The sequence below is a fragment of the Hipposideros armiger genome, unplaced genomic scaffold (assembly GCF_001890085.2).
Source record: "Hipposideros armiger isolate ML-2016 unplaced genomic scaffold, ASM189008v1 scaffold_398, whole genome shotgun sequence".
Lineage (NCBI taxonomy): Eukaryota > Metazoa > Chordata > Mammalia > Chiroptera > Hipposideridae > Hipposideros > Hipposideros armiger.
In genome coordinates, this window is record NW_017731748.1 from 277,281 (window position 1) to 294,928 (window position 17,648).

General features: G+C 37.6%; 1 protein-coding gene across 1 annotated transcript; it reads right to left on the reverse strand.

Moving 5' to 3' along the window:
• Positions 1 to 1,238: 1,238 nt before the first annotated feature.
• Positions 1,239 to 16,371, reverse strand: RGS18 (regulator of G protein signaling 18). The gene is made up of 5 exons (XM_019663693.1): positions 16,023 to 16,371; positions 15,426 to 15,527; positions 14,366 to 14,427; positions 4,101 to 4,267; positions 1,239 to 2,663 (listed from the first exon to the last, which is right to left on the reverse strand). The coding sequence occupies exons 1-5, from the start codon at positions 16,139 to 16,141 to the stop codon at positions 2,406 to 2,408; spliced, it is 708 nt and encodes a 235-aa protein (XP_019519238.1). The 5' UTR covers positions 16,142 to 16,371; the 3' UTR covers positions 1,239 to 2,405.
• Between the last annotated feature and the right edge of the window lie 1,277 nt (positions 16,372 to 17,648).

The window sequence follows — 17,648 nt, forward strand, 5'->3', positions numbered from 1 at the left end:
TGTTTAAAAGTCTTCACTCTTTGCTAAAATACTGCATTGCCTTGCACATACAGTGCTTGCACATGATTCCACAGTGTTTTATGGCGCTTCTGGTATGCTCCTAGTATGACAGTTGCAGTATTGACTTTTATTTGTAGGCTTCATGACAACTCACGTTATCTCATTCAACCCAACTCTCCCTTTAAAGATATTCTGTTTTCATATGACTGGCTAAAAAAAGGTAAACTATATTCCGTGTGATTTCTTTTCTCCCATGTGTTTCTAAGTTTTCTACAAAACTGTTCCTGATTCTTAGACCAATATGCCATATTAATTTTTAGTCTAAAAGGTTCTTTCATTAATCCTACCTATTGGCCTCGTTTCCTTGCTTAGGCCTCCATCAAGAGGTGCTTTGGGGACTATCAGGCAATCTACTTAGAATCAACACCTGCACAGACTATAAAGAAGATTAAGAATTAGAAATCCTGAGTTCTTAAATAAAAAAAAGAAATGTGAAGGGTAAGGGAGCTTAGAACATACATGAATTTCTGAGGATCGGACATCTGTTTAGGGAGCTCAGGCAATGATGGTCTCAAGTCACGACTTTGCTTATGTATTTCTGCTGTCTTCTGGCCAGTGTTCAGTGCTGTCTCCCATTTTTCCTTTTTTTTTTCCCTTCTTCAGTTATTTACTTTGTTTTCTATATTTGGCCATGTTTTCTCCTCTACAGATACAAGCTTCTTGAAGTCAGGCATTGACTTCATCAAGAAGTCCTGGTAGTTTTGGATGGGTCTGATTGACTATTTCATAAGTTAAACAAAATTGGACACTTCTGAAAAGTATTAGAAATGAAAGCTGCCTACTATATAGCTGTGGTCCTAGAACAATGGTATAAAGATCAGCCCATCGTTTTTCTGATGAGATAAAAAAACTTGTATCGCCCTAACTCCGTGTATAAAGCAATCATACTCTTTGAAAAGAAACAGCCACAGGAAAAGAAAATACCTATCAGCCAAAGAAAAATTAAAACTCACTTTTTTAGTTGATACTTGAAATGCATGATGACTTGTTTTATTATTCACAACCATATAAGGCATTGACTTAGCATTGAAATGGATGATAAAATGCCTCAAATAGTACTTTCTATCCCAATATCTTTCTAAAATAAGAAAAAACTTCTATGTCTAATTTGATAACAGGAAAGACAATCAAAAACCACTGAGAGCATTTAGTTCTCAAATAATCATTAACCGTATGGATGAAGAAAATTAAAATATTTATTAGTATAGGTGAGCTATAGTTTTCATAGTTTACATTTCAATTAAAATATAATTTCCCAAAGCCAAATGTATGGCACCTTTAAATATAGACATTTATAGACCAGGCAATACACATCTAAAGTTAAATATTTCTGTAAAGTAGAGACACATATACTTATTAGCATAATCTTATTTGAATAATATGTATTAAACGGTTCAGTGAGATTTGGGATAAGCACATGATTGATGGGGGAACACTTTCTGAATGTAGCAAATACCAAAAAAACATTCACTCATTTCTAATTTCTACCCCAATTCTTAAAGACCCCAAAATGAAAAATGTGTACTCTTGGACTAAACCTCCTCTGGTCATCATTCCAGTGACTGACTGCCCGCCATTTTAGGAGCAGGCTCTCTTCACAGGTGAGAAAACGGTCCACTCAGTCTGGCCCTGGAGCTATGCGTCATCTGGTCATGCTTCTGGGACCAGTGGACGCGTGCTCCATACACCTGGGTCAGTCCACGCTCACTCAGGAGTGAACAGAAATGTGCATCCTTCTCGGTTATCAAGCTAGGCTGGTTGTGTTTCACCTGGACTTTCTGTAGAGATGGACGTGTTCTCCCTAAAGTTCCCGATGCTGGCTTATCACTAGAAGACATACTGCTCTCCTTGAGCTAGGGTTAGTGGCCCAAGAACAAATGACAGTCCTCTCCCACCGTAAGAGCCGGATCACTTCCACATATTCTGTACAGGGATGGAATCTTCATCATTACGGAAAATGTCGTTGAATTTCTGTCTGAGCCTTACAGTGTTTGCGTCTAGAAAAAAAGAATCCAAACTAGATATTTGGTTAAACTGTCACCACTGTTGAAAAAGCTTAACCTTAACTTGACAATCTTAGAAAGCGTTGTTATTGCTTCTCTACTGCCATTTAATTAAGCAATACATTTTTCTCATCCTGAATGGAATGAAGTCAAATGGAAAGTTTTAACAGAACATGTTGACAGACACAGTATTGTTAGAATAAACATTTTGATTTGCCTTCTTCAAGTCCTTTCCCATGATGCATTTCATTTTAAAAGATGAGCCCATTTGTTAACAGACACGTGCTATGTCTAAGAAGCAGATGTACAAGCTTGCCACCAAAACGAGCAACTTAGTTGTCTTTATAACCAGATGGAGACATCTGACGTCACATCCTGGAATTCGTTGTAGGTAAACGAGCGGGACCGTCTTCTAAGATTGGTTGGCTTCTGAGGTCTTCCTTCTATCAAGTTTAAGTAGATGTCAGATTTCAGGAAACGTGTGTAACTGTCTTGTTCCATCAGCTGATACACTCGGCTTTGTGCAGCATCGAAACTGTGGAGGGTGGGTTGGGTGATGCTCTTAGTAATAAGTTCTTTGGTGTGGAAATCAAGGTTTACCTAGATGATAATTTTAAAAAAGGGTAATTATGGTCAACCTGTTGAAGTAAACATCTTTGAGAAACAAACAGTAAAGGACTATCAGTGTGGAGTGGGCACAGTGCACCTGAGTGCCTGGGTGCCACTCCTATTACGGGTCCGGGCACCCAGCAGTTCACCCTGGGCAGCACTCCACCTGGCTCCCCTCCTGAGCTTCTGGGCCTCCCCACACTCAGCTAATTAGAATCATGGAATATCATCATGGTGAGAATCATAGGGCTCCTTAGGTCCAGCTCATTTTCACAGTGGAAATTTTAAACTTCATAGGAATTAAATAATTCTCAGTGATGGCAAACAGAAAGTTTGGGGCATATTTGGGGTTTCGATGTAGGGCTTTTGTTTAATCCCATTGCTTTTTCATTATATTATGATGCTGCCTTACAACCAAATATGTGCAGAAAAGGAATATCTTTTCAAGATATGAAACGCTTTAATGCTTTTTCTCAAAGCATTGATGATCTATTTGGTTCTGATGGTGGTGGGATTCCAGGTGAGGGTTTTTCCTTTTCCCTCGTGGGTAACACCGTGAGACTAGCTGCCTTTTATGTGTGTGGATAAGGTCGGCCTTGAGAAAAACAGAATAATATATGGAAACACAGAACAAACTGAAACATACTGCAATGAGGAAAACAATAATCATTTCATGCGGAATGATAGTCACAGTGCTTCTTCCTGGACAGTACTAATTTGCAGTCAAACAGAATTCTTAAGGATGTTAAACTACCCATCCTATCACTTCAGTGAAGAAACACTGTGTGTTGAACACATAATAGAAACTCTGGTTTTTCATGTTTGAGGAGAGTCTGGTAGCATTTGCTGGTTTTATAGCCACCGTAGCAATTGTATCATACAGTTATCTCACATTGAGTTTGCAGTCCAAGAAAATCACTATTGTGTTTTCACTGGAACCATGGCCAAATTAGATTTCCCTCATTTCTCTATTAGAAAAAAATTAAATCTATCTTAAGGTGGAGGAATAATCATTTTGGGGGAAAATAAAACTTTGTGTAGGCAGATGAGCTAACATGAAAATGGCACGTGTACAAGCTTCTTCACTTCTCCTGCCTTCCCCGCTTACTGAAATCTTTCGTTTCTGAGAGGTTGCTCATGCTAACGTGATTAATATGCATGAGCGACTGAACCTAAATGTTGCAAGTAATTGTATTCACTCATAGTCTAGAATAAAAATAACCCTGAGGAGTGACTTCAATTATACCATTACTTCCATGTCAAATGTCTTACAATGCATTCTGTTTGTCTGCAGAAATCTGTAAACACCCGTTTTGCTTCAACAAAATCCTTACCTTTCTGGTGAAATGTATGGGTGTATGCATTTGATAAAGGCAGACTCTCACAAATGTTTTGCAGACACTTGTAAAATTTTGCAGTTATCTTTACCTCTTGTGGAGCGTCACTCTGGATAAATTTTTCATATATTGCTTTTGCTTTAAGGATAATTTGCTGAGGGTCTCTGCTTTTCTTGAAGTCTTCGCAGGCTTTCCAAAATTCAATGTTTTCCTCACTGAATTCAGTTTTAAGAAATCTGGTAAAAGTCTCCAGTCCATCTACAAAGAAAAGGAGTGGTATATTTTAACTCTAAGATATTAATGCTGAGAAAATGTACTTCGTATTAAAGTGTACCTGGAAAGACGTCTTCTCTCTAACGGATCATAGCAGCATCCATCTTGCACTGCATATATGTGGGACCTCATAGAAGTTAGCCGTGATCTTCCCAACTATCAAAGGGGAGTGTCATTTCTGTTGAAATGAGGCTGGTATCACACTTAGACCTGAATAAGCGGGTCCCCCACTTTGGACCTTATTTTGGGCCTCTTTCAGCCATGCCTCTACCTGGGTGTGTGGGGGGAAGGTTATTTTATACAGCCAAGGAGCCATTCCACTTGGAGCACCCCACATCTTCTAGGCCATACTTCTGGGACTCAGGACCCTGGAATTCCCTGTTTATAATATCTCTTTCCAGCGTTTGTCCGCTCAACTCATTTTCACTTAAATTTATTTCCTATATCCACTGCCCTATAGCACTATTTCTCAAGGTCAGTGATTATTTCTAATATAAAAAGTTTGATATAGAATGAAGCATGAAGGATAACTCTCTGTTGGTGGAATTATGACACTGTCTAAAGGGTTTTGCCTTTATGACATGTTTAGAGGTTTTGAGGGGTAAGTGCTGTTTATACCCCTTTCTACATTTCATATTGACAACAATGCTTGGAAGAGGTCCAATATTCATTTGCATACAAAAGGAAACTGGATTTCACATAAGCTCAGTTGCTCCTACTCACTTTTCAAACAAACAGAAACTTGTAGATGTGTATCTTTGTCAGGAGTTAGGACTTTCTGTGGGACGCAGAGCAACAGCCCTTCAAAGATGGCCATACCCTGATCCCCAGAACTTGTGATTGTTTCCTTATAGGGGAGAAGGAGCTTTGCTGATGTGGTCACCGTTAGGGACCTTGAGAAGGGGAGCATATCCTGGGTTATCCACGTGTGCCCAGCCTCATCTCACGAGTCCTTACAAGTGGGAGAGGAAGCCAGAGGGGAGGGTCGGAGAGATGTAACACGAGAAGGACTGTTGCTGACCTTGAAGATGGATGAAAATGGTCATGAGCCAAAGAATGTGGAAGCTTCTAGAAGGTGGGAATGGCCCTCAGTTTAGAACCAGCAAGAGAATGGAGATCTTGGTCCAAAACTTCAAAGAACTGAATTCTGCTAAAAACCCAAATAAGAATGAAAGGGATTCTCCCCTAGACCCTCTGGCAAACACAACATCCTGCTGACACCTTGATTTTATTTACGATGAGACCCTGCACTTCTGACCTACAACACGGTACGATTGTACACTTGTGTTGTATTCTGTCATGAAAGTTGTCATAAATTATTACTGCAGCAACAGGCGACTAATACAATCCTCAGGTTATGCTTTACACATCACCATTTATTTCTCCCTTTTATAAAACTTGTCCTTTTTGTCATGAAGCACTATTATTGGGTTGTTGGAAAAGTCATGACGTATTTTTTCTATGTTTTTCATTGCAAAAAATGTGTCATGACTTTTCCCACAACCCAATAGTGTTATTATTTTATGTTGTGAGCAATCTTTTGACTATGTTAGAGTACCAGGAAATTAATGTGTAGGAAATCAGTCCTCAGAAATGATGTGATGATCTACAGATGTTCCCTAAGTATTAGAGGATGGGATGGGTCCAACCACCGCCATGATGAGTCACGTCTACCCCACTGCTCCTTCCGCTGGCATTTTCACCAGAGTGAGGGGAGATGCTACGTTTCTCTTACTCAGTAGACTGACCCTGAGCGCCAGATGTGAGTAGGGAAATGTTAGTTGAGAAGCCAGGAAGACAAGCCAAGGTCAGGCCCAACAAGAATGTGAGAAGGTATCGTGAGACTGGTGTGCAACTCAAACTTGTCAACTGTCATCAGATGCTGATGAGATCATTCCTGGTCAAACAGGACCATCTTAGGAGACTTTCATACTAAGGGGCCCTGAATGAGTCAACAGTGTCTAGCCTCTGAGCAGAAGCAAGAGTGATCAATGTGCATGATATCTAACTATTCTTTTTCTTATTTCTCTAGCTTAGTGTTGGATTTTCAAGATTTATTTCTTAGGCTGCGTCATACACTTTTCTCAGAAAGTAGTAAGGAAATATGCATGAATCATGATCCTTTTGAAGTATTTGGACAGATTTTCCGCAAATGCTTAAGAGTGTGTATACTTCAGAGTAAAGTTAACAATCTATCTCTGTTTTTAATATGTTTAAACCCAAATCGCTGCCAAAAGTGAACAGGGAGTCAGACACTCCAGTTCTATGAATACCAGGGTTTAACAGCACACCAGCACGCATGGGATTATTGGTTGTAGTGTGTTCCAGTTTGGTTTTCTTTCCCACAATTCCTTTAACCCTCTGTATCTCAGCACCTGACCTGGAGAAGAAACAGTTTGAGTCACTGTTCTTATTTGAGATGACATTCTTTTAATTTGGCCGTTGAGTAGCAACAGCTTGAAAACTGCTTCCTTTGTTATTTGTGTGACTGGAAAGGTGGCTTTGTTGCATAACCTCTGATTTTACTTTGTTGTGTCTCTTGTTTTCTCCTTCCTCCTCCTCCTTCTAGAATGATTGTAGAAGGAAACAAGAGACAAAGGCAAAGCAAACCTTTCAATCCCTAGTTCGAAACTTGAATTTGAAATGTGGGCCATGTTTAGGTCTGTAAAAGCAAAACCACAACAAAAACAGCAATCTGTAGACCAGTTGGCTTGACCCAAACTTTAGGAAATTATGCAAGCATGACCCAGCCTCTGGCAAGAGCTAAAAAAAAAACAAAAAACACTGAGAACGTTCTTCTTGATAAATTTTTAGTGTAATAAAAAACCACTGCTTGACACCCATGTTTCCTTCCTCTTTCAAGTTTTTAAAATGTTAGTCTTTTCCCTCCCCTATTAACATCCACCTTTTACTGGCTTAAATTCTCAAAAAAAAATTATATTCGTTCAATTTATTTCTAGTAAATATCGTCAGAACTAATACCCTTTTTGTATTTTTTTTGAACAGAATTCTGGAATTTCTCATTTGCTTAGTAGATTTCTGAAGAGAATTCCTTGGCTAGATATTAGGACACAATTGGAAGCAAGACAACAAAATGATAGTGAGAACATTTTCTGGTAACCCTAATTAAAAAAGAATGGTCATGTGGAAATGTGCACTGTGTTGATATGGAAAGATATAACGTTGGGTGTCATTGCTGTGTTGATGATGTGGCTCCTGCCTCTTTCCACCCGTAATCAGGGGGCACTTTCACTTGGCCCCTGCTGTTCCTCTGTTACTGTTTGAAGGGAAATTGAAGCAAAGTTGACAAAATACAATGCCTACTGTGTTACAATGGGAGGATGGTTAGTTCCGGGTCAGAAGTGGTTTGGAAAGAGGAAACTAAAGCTGTGTTTTATTGGGTTTAGGAATGAAGTTACTTTGACCCTAGTAAAGGGGAAACTTTTGTTTCAATATGTTCGATCCATATATCATGTATGTGCACAGATCGATCGGTTTTTAAATGCAAAGTTATTCCTACACTGAGATAATTAATAATTATCACAATTTAGGAGGATAGCACCATTATTTTCCTGATGATTAAATCTCAATTATAATAAAGTGTTTCGTGCTGACATCTGAAAAGGATCATTCATATGCCAGACAACTGAAATTGTTCCTTACGTATTAACAATAACTTCCTTCATCTATCTTTAAAAAATGTGTGAAACACCCAGTATGAACCTGAGGACCGTGTTATATACCGAAAATGCAATCCTAATTACAATAGCCAGAGGTTTTGAGTGTTTCCAAGGTCTCAGCACATTGGTATGTGCCTTTTCCTGGTGCGGGTCCATTTAATTTTCAGTCAGCCCTAGGGAGGAAGTTCTGGTCTACCCATTTATACAGACCAAAAGCTGAGGTTCAGGGTTAAGTTGCCTTAAATCTTACAACTGGGAAAAGATAGTACTGGGGTTGGAACCCAGGTTTGTTTTGTATAGAATCATAGAACCTTTACCACTAACCTACCACTTCTAACAGATAAGAGAAGCTGTGCATAGTCCAAGGACTCAGCCCAGACCTCCGCAGGGGTGAATTACTCCGTTTGGAGCATCACAGGAAGTTCACCTTGCATGGAATTCAAAGGGAAGCCTTCCAGAAAATAACAGAAATGTTACTTGGAATATAGCCCTTCACTCATTCCCAAAGTATGGGTGTGGACTAGGTGCTGGCCATCGTGTTCTGGGATGGCACACAATCATAGCCCTTTGTCACCATGGTTAGTCCTGTGCTTGAAACAGACATTCCAGATGTAGTCACAGCACTAGTCCTGGGGAAAGTGCCTTGTGCTGAAAGTATCCATGATGAGTTAATCGGAGTGAGTGGAGTCTGCTGGCCTAATATGAATACAATTGGGAAGCATGCATACTAATTCCAGAAAGGAGTTAAGGACGAATGAGAAAGTGGTTCATTTGTTTACAAGGTGAAGTAAATTACTTTTGAAAATGTAATATGCAGCGCTGTGCAAGGATATTCCAGCACGTTAGCTTTACTTCCTGTGTCTCTTACGCACTCTGGGCAGCTGCAACAAGTCATGTCATAAGGGAACCACCTCTCTCCCAGGGGCAGTTGCTTACTAAACTGGCCCTTAGAAAGCAGCTGTGGTGAAGCAGCTGTCAGCAGGCTTGACAGAACCTGAGAGTGGAAGTCACCCTAAAAGACGCTGGCTCAATGCATCCTACAAATATGAAACGCTTGCAATTGCGTGTTTCTCAGTTGAAAGTCTGGCACCTGCTAGAGGATGTTTCTGGTGCCAATAAACCGAAGTCATGCCACTCTGAAGCTGGAACCCCAAGTACAGTAACAGCCTAAGATCTAGGTTGCATTGGTTCCTCTGTAATATCGGGCTCCACAGCTCTTGACCTGCCCAGGATGTGGTGGTGGCTTGGATGATACTGCTTTAGTGGTGTGATGCGTTTATAACTAGAGCTAGATTGTACTTCTTTTAAGTGTTCAGATAGAGGAAGACCTTGGGTGTTGGCATGGGTCAGCTTGATTCAGAAATTTAACTTTGCAGAAACACAGGCTCCCTTGTCTTGCAGAAAATTGGTAACTGAAAATTGGGAAGAGCAACTTGAAAAGACATTGGGGGACCAGTGCAAGGAGAAGTACTCATTTCCTTCCCCAAAAGAGAAGTGCACATTTCCTTCCAGCCTTTAGCAAAGGCAGTAATGAGTATTCTCCACAGTAGAATCAGTTCATATTTTCAAATCAAGGGGGCAGTGCAATGACTTACATATCCTACTTTTTTCTTACTTGTTGTGAATTATGCTCAGAATTAGGCTTAGCGGAACTATAATTCCTCTTAATAGGGAATAAAATCCCGGGACCTTTGGTTCTTCCTTTTTCTTCATCTCCTCTTTCTTCACCATGTCATTTTACAACATATGTACGCATGCAGCCGGCCACCCAGTTCACCCGTTTTCTTTCCCCAGCAGCCCTCACCCTGAGGTTAGTTTAGGCATCTGTAAACAGCCTTCCTTGTAGGTAGCTCGTATCGCATGCAGAGAATTCTACCTGTCTGTCCATCAGAGGTAGCTTGCTAACAAACTGTCCCAAAGTTTGGGCTCAGCTTGGTTTTCCATTGTGTTTGTTCACTGCCCTTTGCCTCAGGAAAAGTGAGCTGCCTGCTTTTCCAGGTCGCACCCAAATCTCTTATTTCACTAATCCTTTCGTGCCTTTTTCTCTGCTCAGGAATTACCTTTTCTTCTGCCTGTCAAAATCTTGCATTCATCTATAGAATCTCTTTTAATGGTTTTCTAAAGCCTACATGATACATTGCAAGTTGTATTGCATTTAAAAAGTATTTAGCCCTTTTGTTGTTTTCAGTTTTATATACGACATATCAGTGAAATCATATGGTTCTCGACTTTTTCTGTCTTATTTATTTCGCTTAGCATAATAATCTCAAGATCCATCCATGTTGTCGCAAGTGATACTATTTCATCTTTTCTTATGGTTGAATAGTATTCCATTGTGTATATATACCACGACTTCTTTATCTAATCATCTCCCCAATAAACTTTAATTAAAAAAAAAGTATTCAGTCAATGGCTTTAAAAATTCTACATGATTCAGCAGCATTATTTTACTTTCAAATATCTTACACAGAAGCATGCACATATATGTATATAAACACACATATGTATGTGTGAGTATAATATACATATACATAATTTTGTTGGAATTGATTTGCCAACTTCATATTGATAATATTTACTTTCACAAAGCCAATCTGTGAGAACACCGATGACTAAATTTGCTATTGATATTATGAATGATAGATATAGCCTGATGTTGATTTTTATTTATTCATGCTTTTTTGTTTTTATTTAACAGCATTTAGGAATTGACTTATGTGCATGTAGTTAAATTACAGCTTTTTAAGATTCATTTCGCGTTTTGGACAAATTTGTCAATAAGCAGGGATGGCAGAGAAGTTTATTCTAATATCTGCATAGAAACAAATGAGGAATGGCCGTTAAATTATTGCAGGATTTCATTGTGTTAAAACTTACTAAATATGTTTGAGCTCATTTTAAAAACTTTAGGATAGATTTTGAAAAACAGAAAAGTTATGAAGATTGTACAGTTTCCACATATACCACATCCATTTCCCTCCTATTATTAAATGTTGATACATTATTATTATGTAAAGTCCATATTTTGCTTAGATTTCCTTGGATTTTGCCATTTTTTTTAGAGTTAAACTACATTTTAAGAATGAAATTTGAATAAAATAATGGAAATATCAAAACACTCCACGGATTCTTTTGTTTCTGTGGAATACAGCAAAAACTCCTTTTGTTTTAGCCTCTTCTATTGGCTGTCACCCTAAGCCACCGTTTTTCAAATTTTGTTTCTCAAGAAAGAATTACTTTTTTTTTGGTTCCCTAAATCCATTGTGTTGGTAATGTTGCATGCCCGTGTTAGCTCTCTGTCTGGTGGTCTCATTTTCTCCTTGTCCAGCTAGTAAACTTTGGTTAATCCCTTAAAATCTAGAGTAAGGACCATCCTCTCTGTAGCTCCATTCCTAAAGATGCTAATAATCTGCCTCCCTTGGTTTTAATATCAACCCTTTTGTCTAACTGAACACTCAAATTTCCATTCTGTTTTGTTTGATTTATTATTTCATTTCTCATTTGACTAAATTTAATACAGTTTCCATATCGTTTATATAGACATGATATACAGAATTTGAGAACTATATTTAACACAAGAGAAATTCTATAAAATTTGATAGCTAGAACAAGGAATTTTCTGGTGTGTGTACGTGTGCGCATGAGTGTGCATGTGTGTGTGTGTGTACACATTCAAGTATAAGATAGTTCCTTATTTTTTTTCCCAAAGTCAACTTAGTAGAAATGAGCTGAATTTAACCATTGTAACCAAGAGACTTTTTAGCTGATTATTTTAAGCTTTATAATTTATTACAATAAGCTTTGCTGTTAAAATAACTGGATTTTTTTAGGATTGATAAAATGAATACTAGTTACATATTTTTTGTGTGAATTCAATTTAATTAGCACTTTGATCATGAGCGCTGATAATAACACCCAAGTGGGTCACTGTTGATTTTTTGTTATTCCTGTTACCCTCTCTTGATTCAAATTGCTGCTACTTTATAGCTCTTTAAAGTTTCCAGTAGTTGTAAAAAGAGGAAGAGGAGGAGTTTTGGGTTTTTTTCTGTTTGATTTTGACTACTTGTAATGCAGAATAGCTGCAGACTGCCCGGGGAGGGTTTTCTGTGGGACTAATTATCCCTGTAAAATCTTCCTTCCCTCCGAGTGGGTTATGAGAGTATGATGACATATTTATATACCAATTTATCAAGGTAAGAAATAAATGCAGCTTATATAATTCTTTTCAATGGCCCTGCAAATGATGTTTGTCTAATTGAAAGTGGACTGGAAAACAGAAAAAAAGATGATTAAATTTATTGTTCAGAATAGCAGTAAGCTTACGTGGATACTGCTGTGTATATCAAACAGTCATTGGTTCCTTTGTCATCTCATTCAATCTTGACAGAAATCTGTCTGCATTGTAGCTAAAGCATTGTTATCTTCATTAATAGTAGAGGGAACTCAAAGTTAGAGAGATTAGGAAGCTTAACTCCTAAGATTATACAACCAGTATGCTTTAGGAGAGACCCGAAACTCAAATCTCAAAGGAAACTGGACTAACTTTCCTCACAACCAATTGGGTTATGTATTGTTTGAACACTTAATATTGACCAGGTGATATGCTGGGTTTGGGGATTCACAGCTGAAAAGACATCTACTTCCTTATAATAAACAGCCAAGTTGCAAAAATATGAACTCCACTCCCCCTGTCCCCTTGCTCTGACTGGTATAGAAACAGTAGGGCTGGGAGGTGCCAAAATGTTGGAAATAATAGGAGATTTTTAAAAAGCAAATTTGGGGGCGTGAATTATGGAGGAAACTTTTACACTGCCCATTGTAATTAGTCTTAAGAACTGACAAATACCTGAACCAAGGCACTGGTGGCAGAATTAGTGAGGATGGGACATGTATGGGACAGGTTTGAGTTATATTTGGTGAGAATTTTAATAGTAGTTAAGAAATGATTGGATATTGGGAATGAAGAAATGTGAGGAGTTGAGGAAAGCTGTTTTTATTTCTGTTCTTTAAAATAGGGAGTGATGGAGTATTCAGGTAAGATAAGGGGGAAGGAGTAACCAGTTATATTTTCTCAGCATAAATGTCCTTTCTTTCTCCTACCCTCCATTGGCATCAGTTACATCCTTGCCTAAGTTTAAGCCTTGATTTCTCTACCTGTATTTTTCTTCTCTGAGTCAGTATTACAATTCGGAGGCAGAATCTGTTTTCCTTGGAAAAGGGGAAATTTTCAGGGATACTCCCCAGAAATAGGATCCTTTTGTCAGTAAATTCAAGGGGATGTGAACTGGTCACCAAAACCTTATAGACATTAGACGACCATTAAGGAGCAGAAACAATATGAGGATAGAAAAGAAAAGTTGGTGTTTTATCAAATGGAGGACAGTACTTGAGGCTGAATGACACGTACCACCCTCCTAGCTACCCCAGCACCAGGAACCCCTTTTCTTCCAGTGAGCCCCTTAGGCTGCGAACCCTACTAGCAATGCTGTCAACAGCAGTTAGAGCAGTCGGGCTGACTTCATCTTGGAATGGCCTGGGGAATTGTGGGGAAGGAAGGGTTTTGGTTTCAAAGAATGAGGTAAGGAAAGGAAAATGTTGGATACAAATAAAAGCTGTGGGCTTGAGGAAGAGTGTGGATATTTGGTAATGATACAGTATTGCTTCTTGAGCAGATTCTACTTGATTCAGGGAGGAAGACAAAGAACCCTGTGGCCGCCTGGCCCTGTTGCTTACTTAGTTTGACCTGTCAGTTTTGCTACCTGAAAGGAATCATGGACTGAATAAAGGCAAAAAAAGCTTCCTCACCTGCTGCCTGACGTACGTTGACCATAAAGCCTGCCCTATACCCCGTGCTTTCCGCTAGTGCAGGAATGAGGATTCAATATTTGTCCGCACCTTCCATCGCTTCTACAAAGCTCCCCCTTAAAATACCCACTTGATTTTCAACTTGTCTACAGAATTTTGCTTTAAAAATAGATGATTGATCTTAAGAGGAAAACATTTGTAAAATAAAAAACTGTTTTCATGAGGGTTCCCTGAATGTCCACCCAAAGAATTCCTTTAAATTTTAGCTCATGTAACAATAAAAATAACATGGATAATCTGGGATTTAATAAAACCAAGGGAGGGTCTCATTCAAAAAAAAATGTGTAACTGTGATCCATAGCACAAACAAATAATATTTCAACAACAATATGTAATTCTTAATAAAAGGAGAGTATTATAGACATATTTTCCATTGGTTGGCTATCCTATTAGTTAGCTGTTCTGTTGATCAGAAACTCAGATTGCTGTAAATTACCAATCAGGCTAGATTTTTATGACAGCCTCTGTTGTATACTTACATGCATACTCTGTACCATTTTCCATTAAGGATAAAGTATTTGGGGAAAATACCACTAACCTTTATGGGAGAGCAGTTTGTCAAATGATTCAGCCCATATTACTGCTTCTTCAGGGGAGACTCTGTTCAAGAAACAAAATGTTTTATAATGCAGGGTGCAGAAAGCCTGTTTCTGAATTTGCTCCAACATATGCTATCAGACTGCTGTTGCCAGTCAGACTTCACAACGTTTCTTTTTTGATTATTATATAATGAACGTTGTATTTACATTGGAAACTTCAAAAAGCATTGCTCAACCTTCTTTTCGGTTTTGCCTTTGATTGTCTTCTAAGGAAGAATTAATCATGTGTTAGGTTGAAAACAAAGAAAAAAATTCAGGTCAATTATCTTTCTTAATTCAGCAAATAGAAGAACCTAAACTGGCAGTATCTTTGAGACAAGCTTTTTTTTTTTTTACTGCAATTTCCTTGAAACTCTTACCACAATACGCAGCATTTTTTTTTTAAACAGATACAGGAAGCTTGTCTAATGAGGTTTTAAAGGCATAAGAAATAGAAAACTTTTTTAATATAACAAATATTTTAGCAATATAGAGAGTTGAATATATTTGTCTTGGGTCTCTTGTTGGTCATATTTCATATTTGGAAGAGTTTGTATTATACAAGTATATAAGGCTGTTCAATTTTCTCTTAGAATTAAAAAAATGACTGAAAATTACAAAACACCCCTTTTTGTGCTTTACTTGCTATTATATGGAGGACATTTTTTTTCATACTTTGAGGGAACAGGAATAGCTCTTCTCTCTGACAGTATTGCATTGTGAAAACTCTGAAATTAATGACTGTTTCATTGGTTTATAAGGAGTAAGCGATATCATTTAGAATTGACAGGTCTGTAATTTTAAAAGAGCACCTTGAAATTTTTATAAGATTATTTAATTCAAGCTATTACAGTGGTTAAATTTTATGGAATATTCCTAGTCTTTTGATATGAGATCTCTACCTTTCTTATATTACTGTATAATTTCCAATAAAATGGAAATCCCTAATTTCCTCTTTCTTAAATTTGTAATGATAGAATCAGCAATATCTCACCTCCCAAATAGCTAAAAGTTATTCACCTTGTTTCTTTGGTGAAGTGCCCAGATCTACTGGAATGGGTCTCTTCATGAAACTCAGGTTTCTGCAAAAGGAGACTTAGCCGGTTTCTTTTTTCCTTAGCTCTGTAATGAAAAGGTATTAGCTTCAGGGAAATTTGGATGGCAGTTAGAATCTCCCCTTCTGACTCTCAAATTTAGAATTGGTAGTCACTGATCACCCCTTTTCACCAATCCCCCCCCACTCCCACAACACACAAGTTTTTTTAAACAGTTTTCTTAAAGTATTTACTTTAAATACTATGTTTGTGGAGGAGTTAGGATAGCATATGTAAAATATATTTGGTGTTTCCTCAGTGACTGCAAAATAGTTGAGATTCTATTTCAATAAAGATTATTAATAGCCCTGTGTGGTTCACACTGTTGCACTTTAAAAAAAAAAAAGGAAACACTTTAGATTTAACGGTTGTTTACTCCCTCCTGATAAGCTTTGTTTCTCACTTGTAACAGTACAGTCAATATACTTTCACCAGATAGTTTAAAAACAAAGGCTAACGAATATCCATCAACAGTGTTTCTAAAAGTATAAGGCAGATTTTTAAAAATATGATTTTTTTTTACCTGATTTTGGCTTCTTTGCTTGTTTCTTCTTTTGCTGCACCGTGTATTAACTTAAAAAAAGTTTTTTCTTTTGATTCGCACATATTTAAGTGAGAAAAGAATATCAAGGATGTTTCCATCTTCTCCCTCTACGATGAAGAGATATCTAATTTATGACATCCTTCACTTGTTAATGCTATCCAAGAGATACACATGGTCAGAAAAAAAGTTGCCTCAACTCTACCAGCAATGCTTAACATTCGAAAAACAGAAAAGATAAAAGTTCCAAGAGCTGTGGTTCTGTCTCTGTAGAGACAGAAAAATGTAGAACTGAGGAACTGAAGTACAACTCTGTGCTGAGCTGTTTAGGGAAATGATACTACGCATTTGCAAAATGACTCTTGGTCTCTTAGATAAAGACGAGTATTACCACAGGGCGACTTCTCTTCCTAGCGTGTGTAGCCAGAACGACGCTTTTCCGGACCCAAAGAACAGTTTCATCATCTCCCACACGGACTCTTTGAAACGTTTTTAATATGTGTGGTGTGTGTTAAAATGTGGCAAAGTACCACTTCTAACCTTAGAAGCTATTTTCCCTGGCCCTTAAAAAAGTATATTTACCTATTTTAATTACACTGAATTAATTAAATTAAGATTTGATTGACATAATGCAATAGAAAGTCAATTACTTGCTTAACATAAAGTATCAAATTGAAAATGTATTAATAGATCATAGAATTTTATAGTTGAGAGGAACAGTAGAAAACATTGAATTCCGTAATATTTAAGCACAGGCCCATGGAATGATTTTAGACATTTACCAGTCCATGATGAAAATGGGGAAAAAAAAAAGACATGTGATTTGCCTTTTTATTATCCAAATGTTATTTTCAGTGAAATATTTAATCTGGAAATGGCAGTTTGTATGTTAGTTTATTTTATGTCCTTATTAAAAAAATAAAACAAAACAAAAACGGCAGCTCTAAGTTGGTTCAACCTCTGCTTTAGTAACATTTTCATGAAACCCAAATATCCGAGAAATACGAACCTAGTCCATAGCTCATATTTTATAGAAAAAGAAAGCAAGGGTTACAGGTATTAAGTGATTTATTCTGACAAAGTCCCAGAGGTCAGTGGAAAAGATGGTCTGGGATCATCAGAGCCTTGCTTACCCCTAGTGAATGCTGTAGCTCCTCTAAAATTGTACATATCAAAAAGCAAGTTGACAAATCTAAACATTTATTTTGTTTTCAGTCTTTTCAAATTATTGATGTTAGGAAGACAATTATCAGGGATACCAGCTAGGAGGCTCAAAACATTGACAGAATTGAAATTAAAGAATATTTACTATGTATTTATACGCACTCCCTTCTGACCCTATAAATTTTATTTTGAACATATTTTTAAATTCACCTTGGCTGAAAATTGACTTAAAAAACATTATACCTGAGAGCATTTTATGGCAAGTTCATAAGAAACAGAGGCTGCTAATGCTGATAAACGCTTCCACCTTGATGTCCCCTAGTATTTAGTAGCATTCACTATATTTATATGAGGTTTAATCTGTGGAAAAATGGGGACAAACATTGATGTCATCCGTTCCTAAGACTATGTGAGTTACTAAGATGCGGAGGAGGGGGTGACATA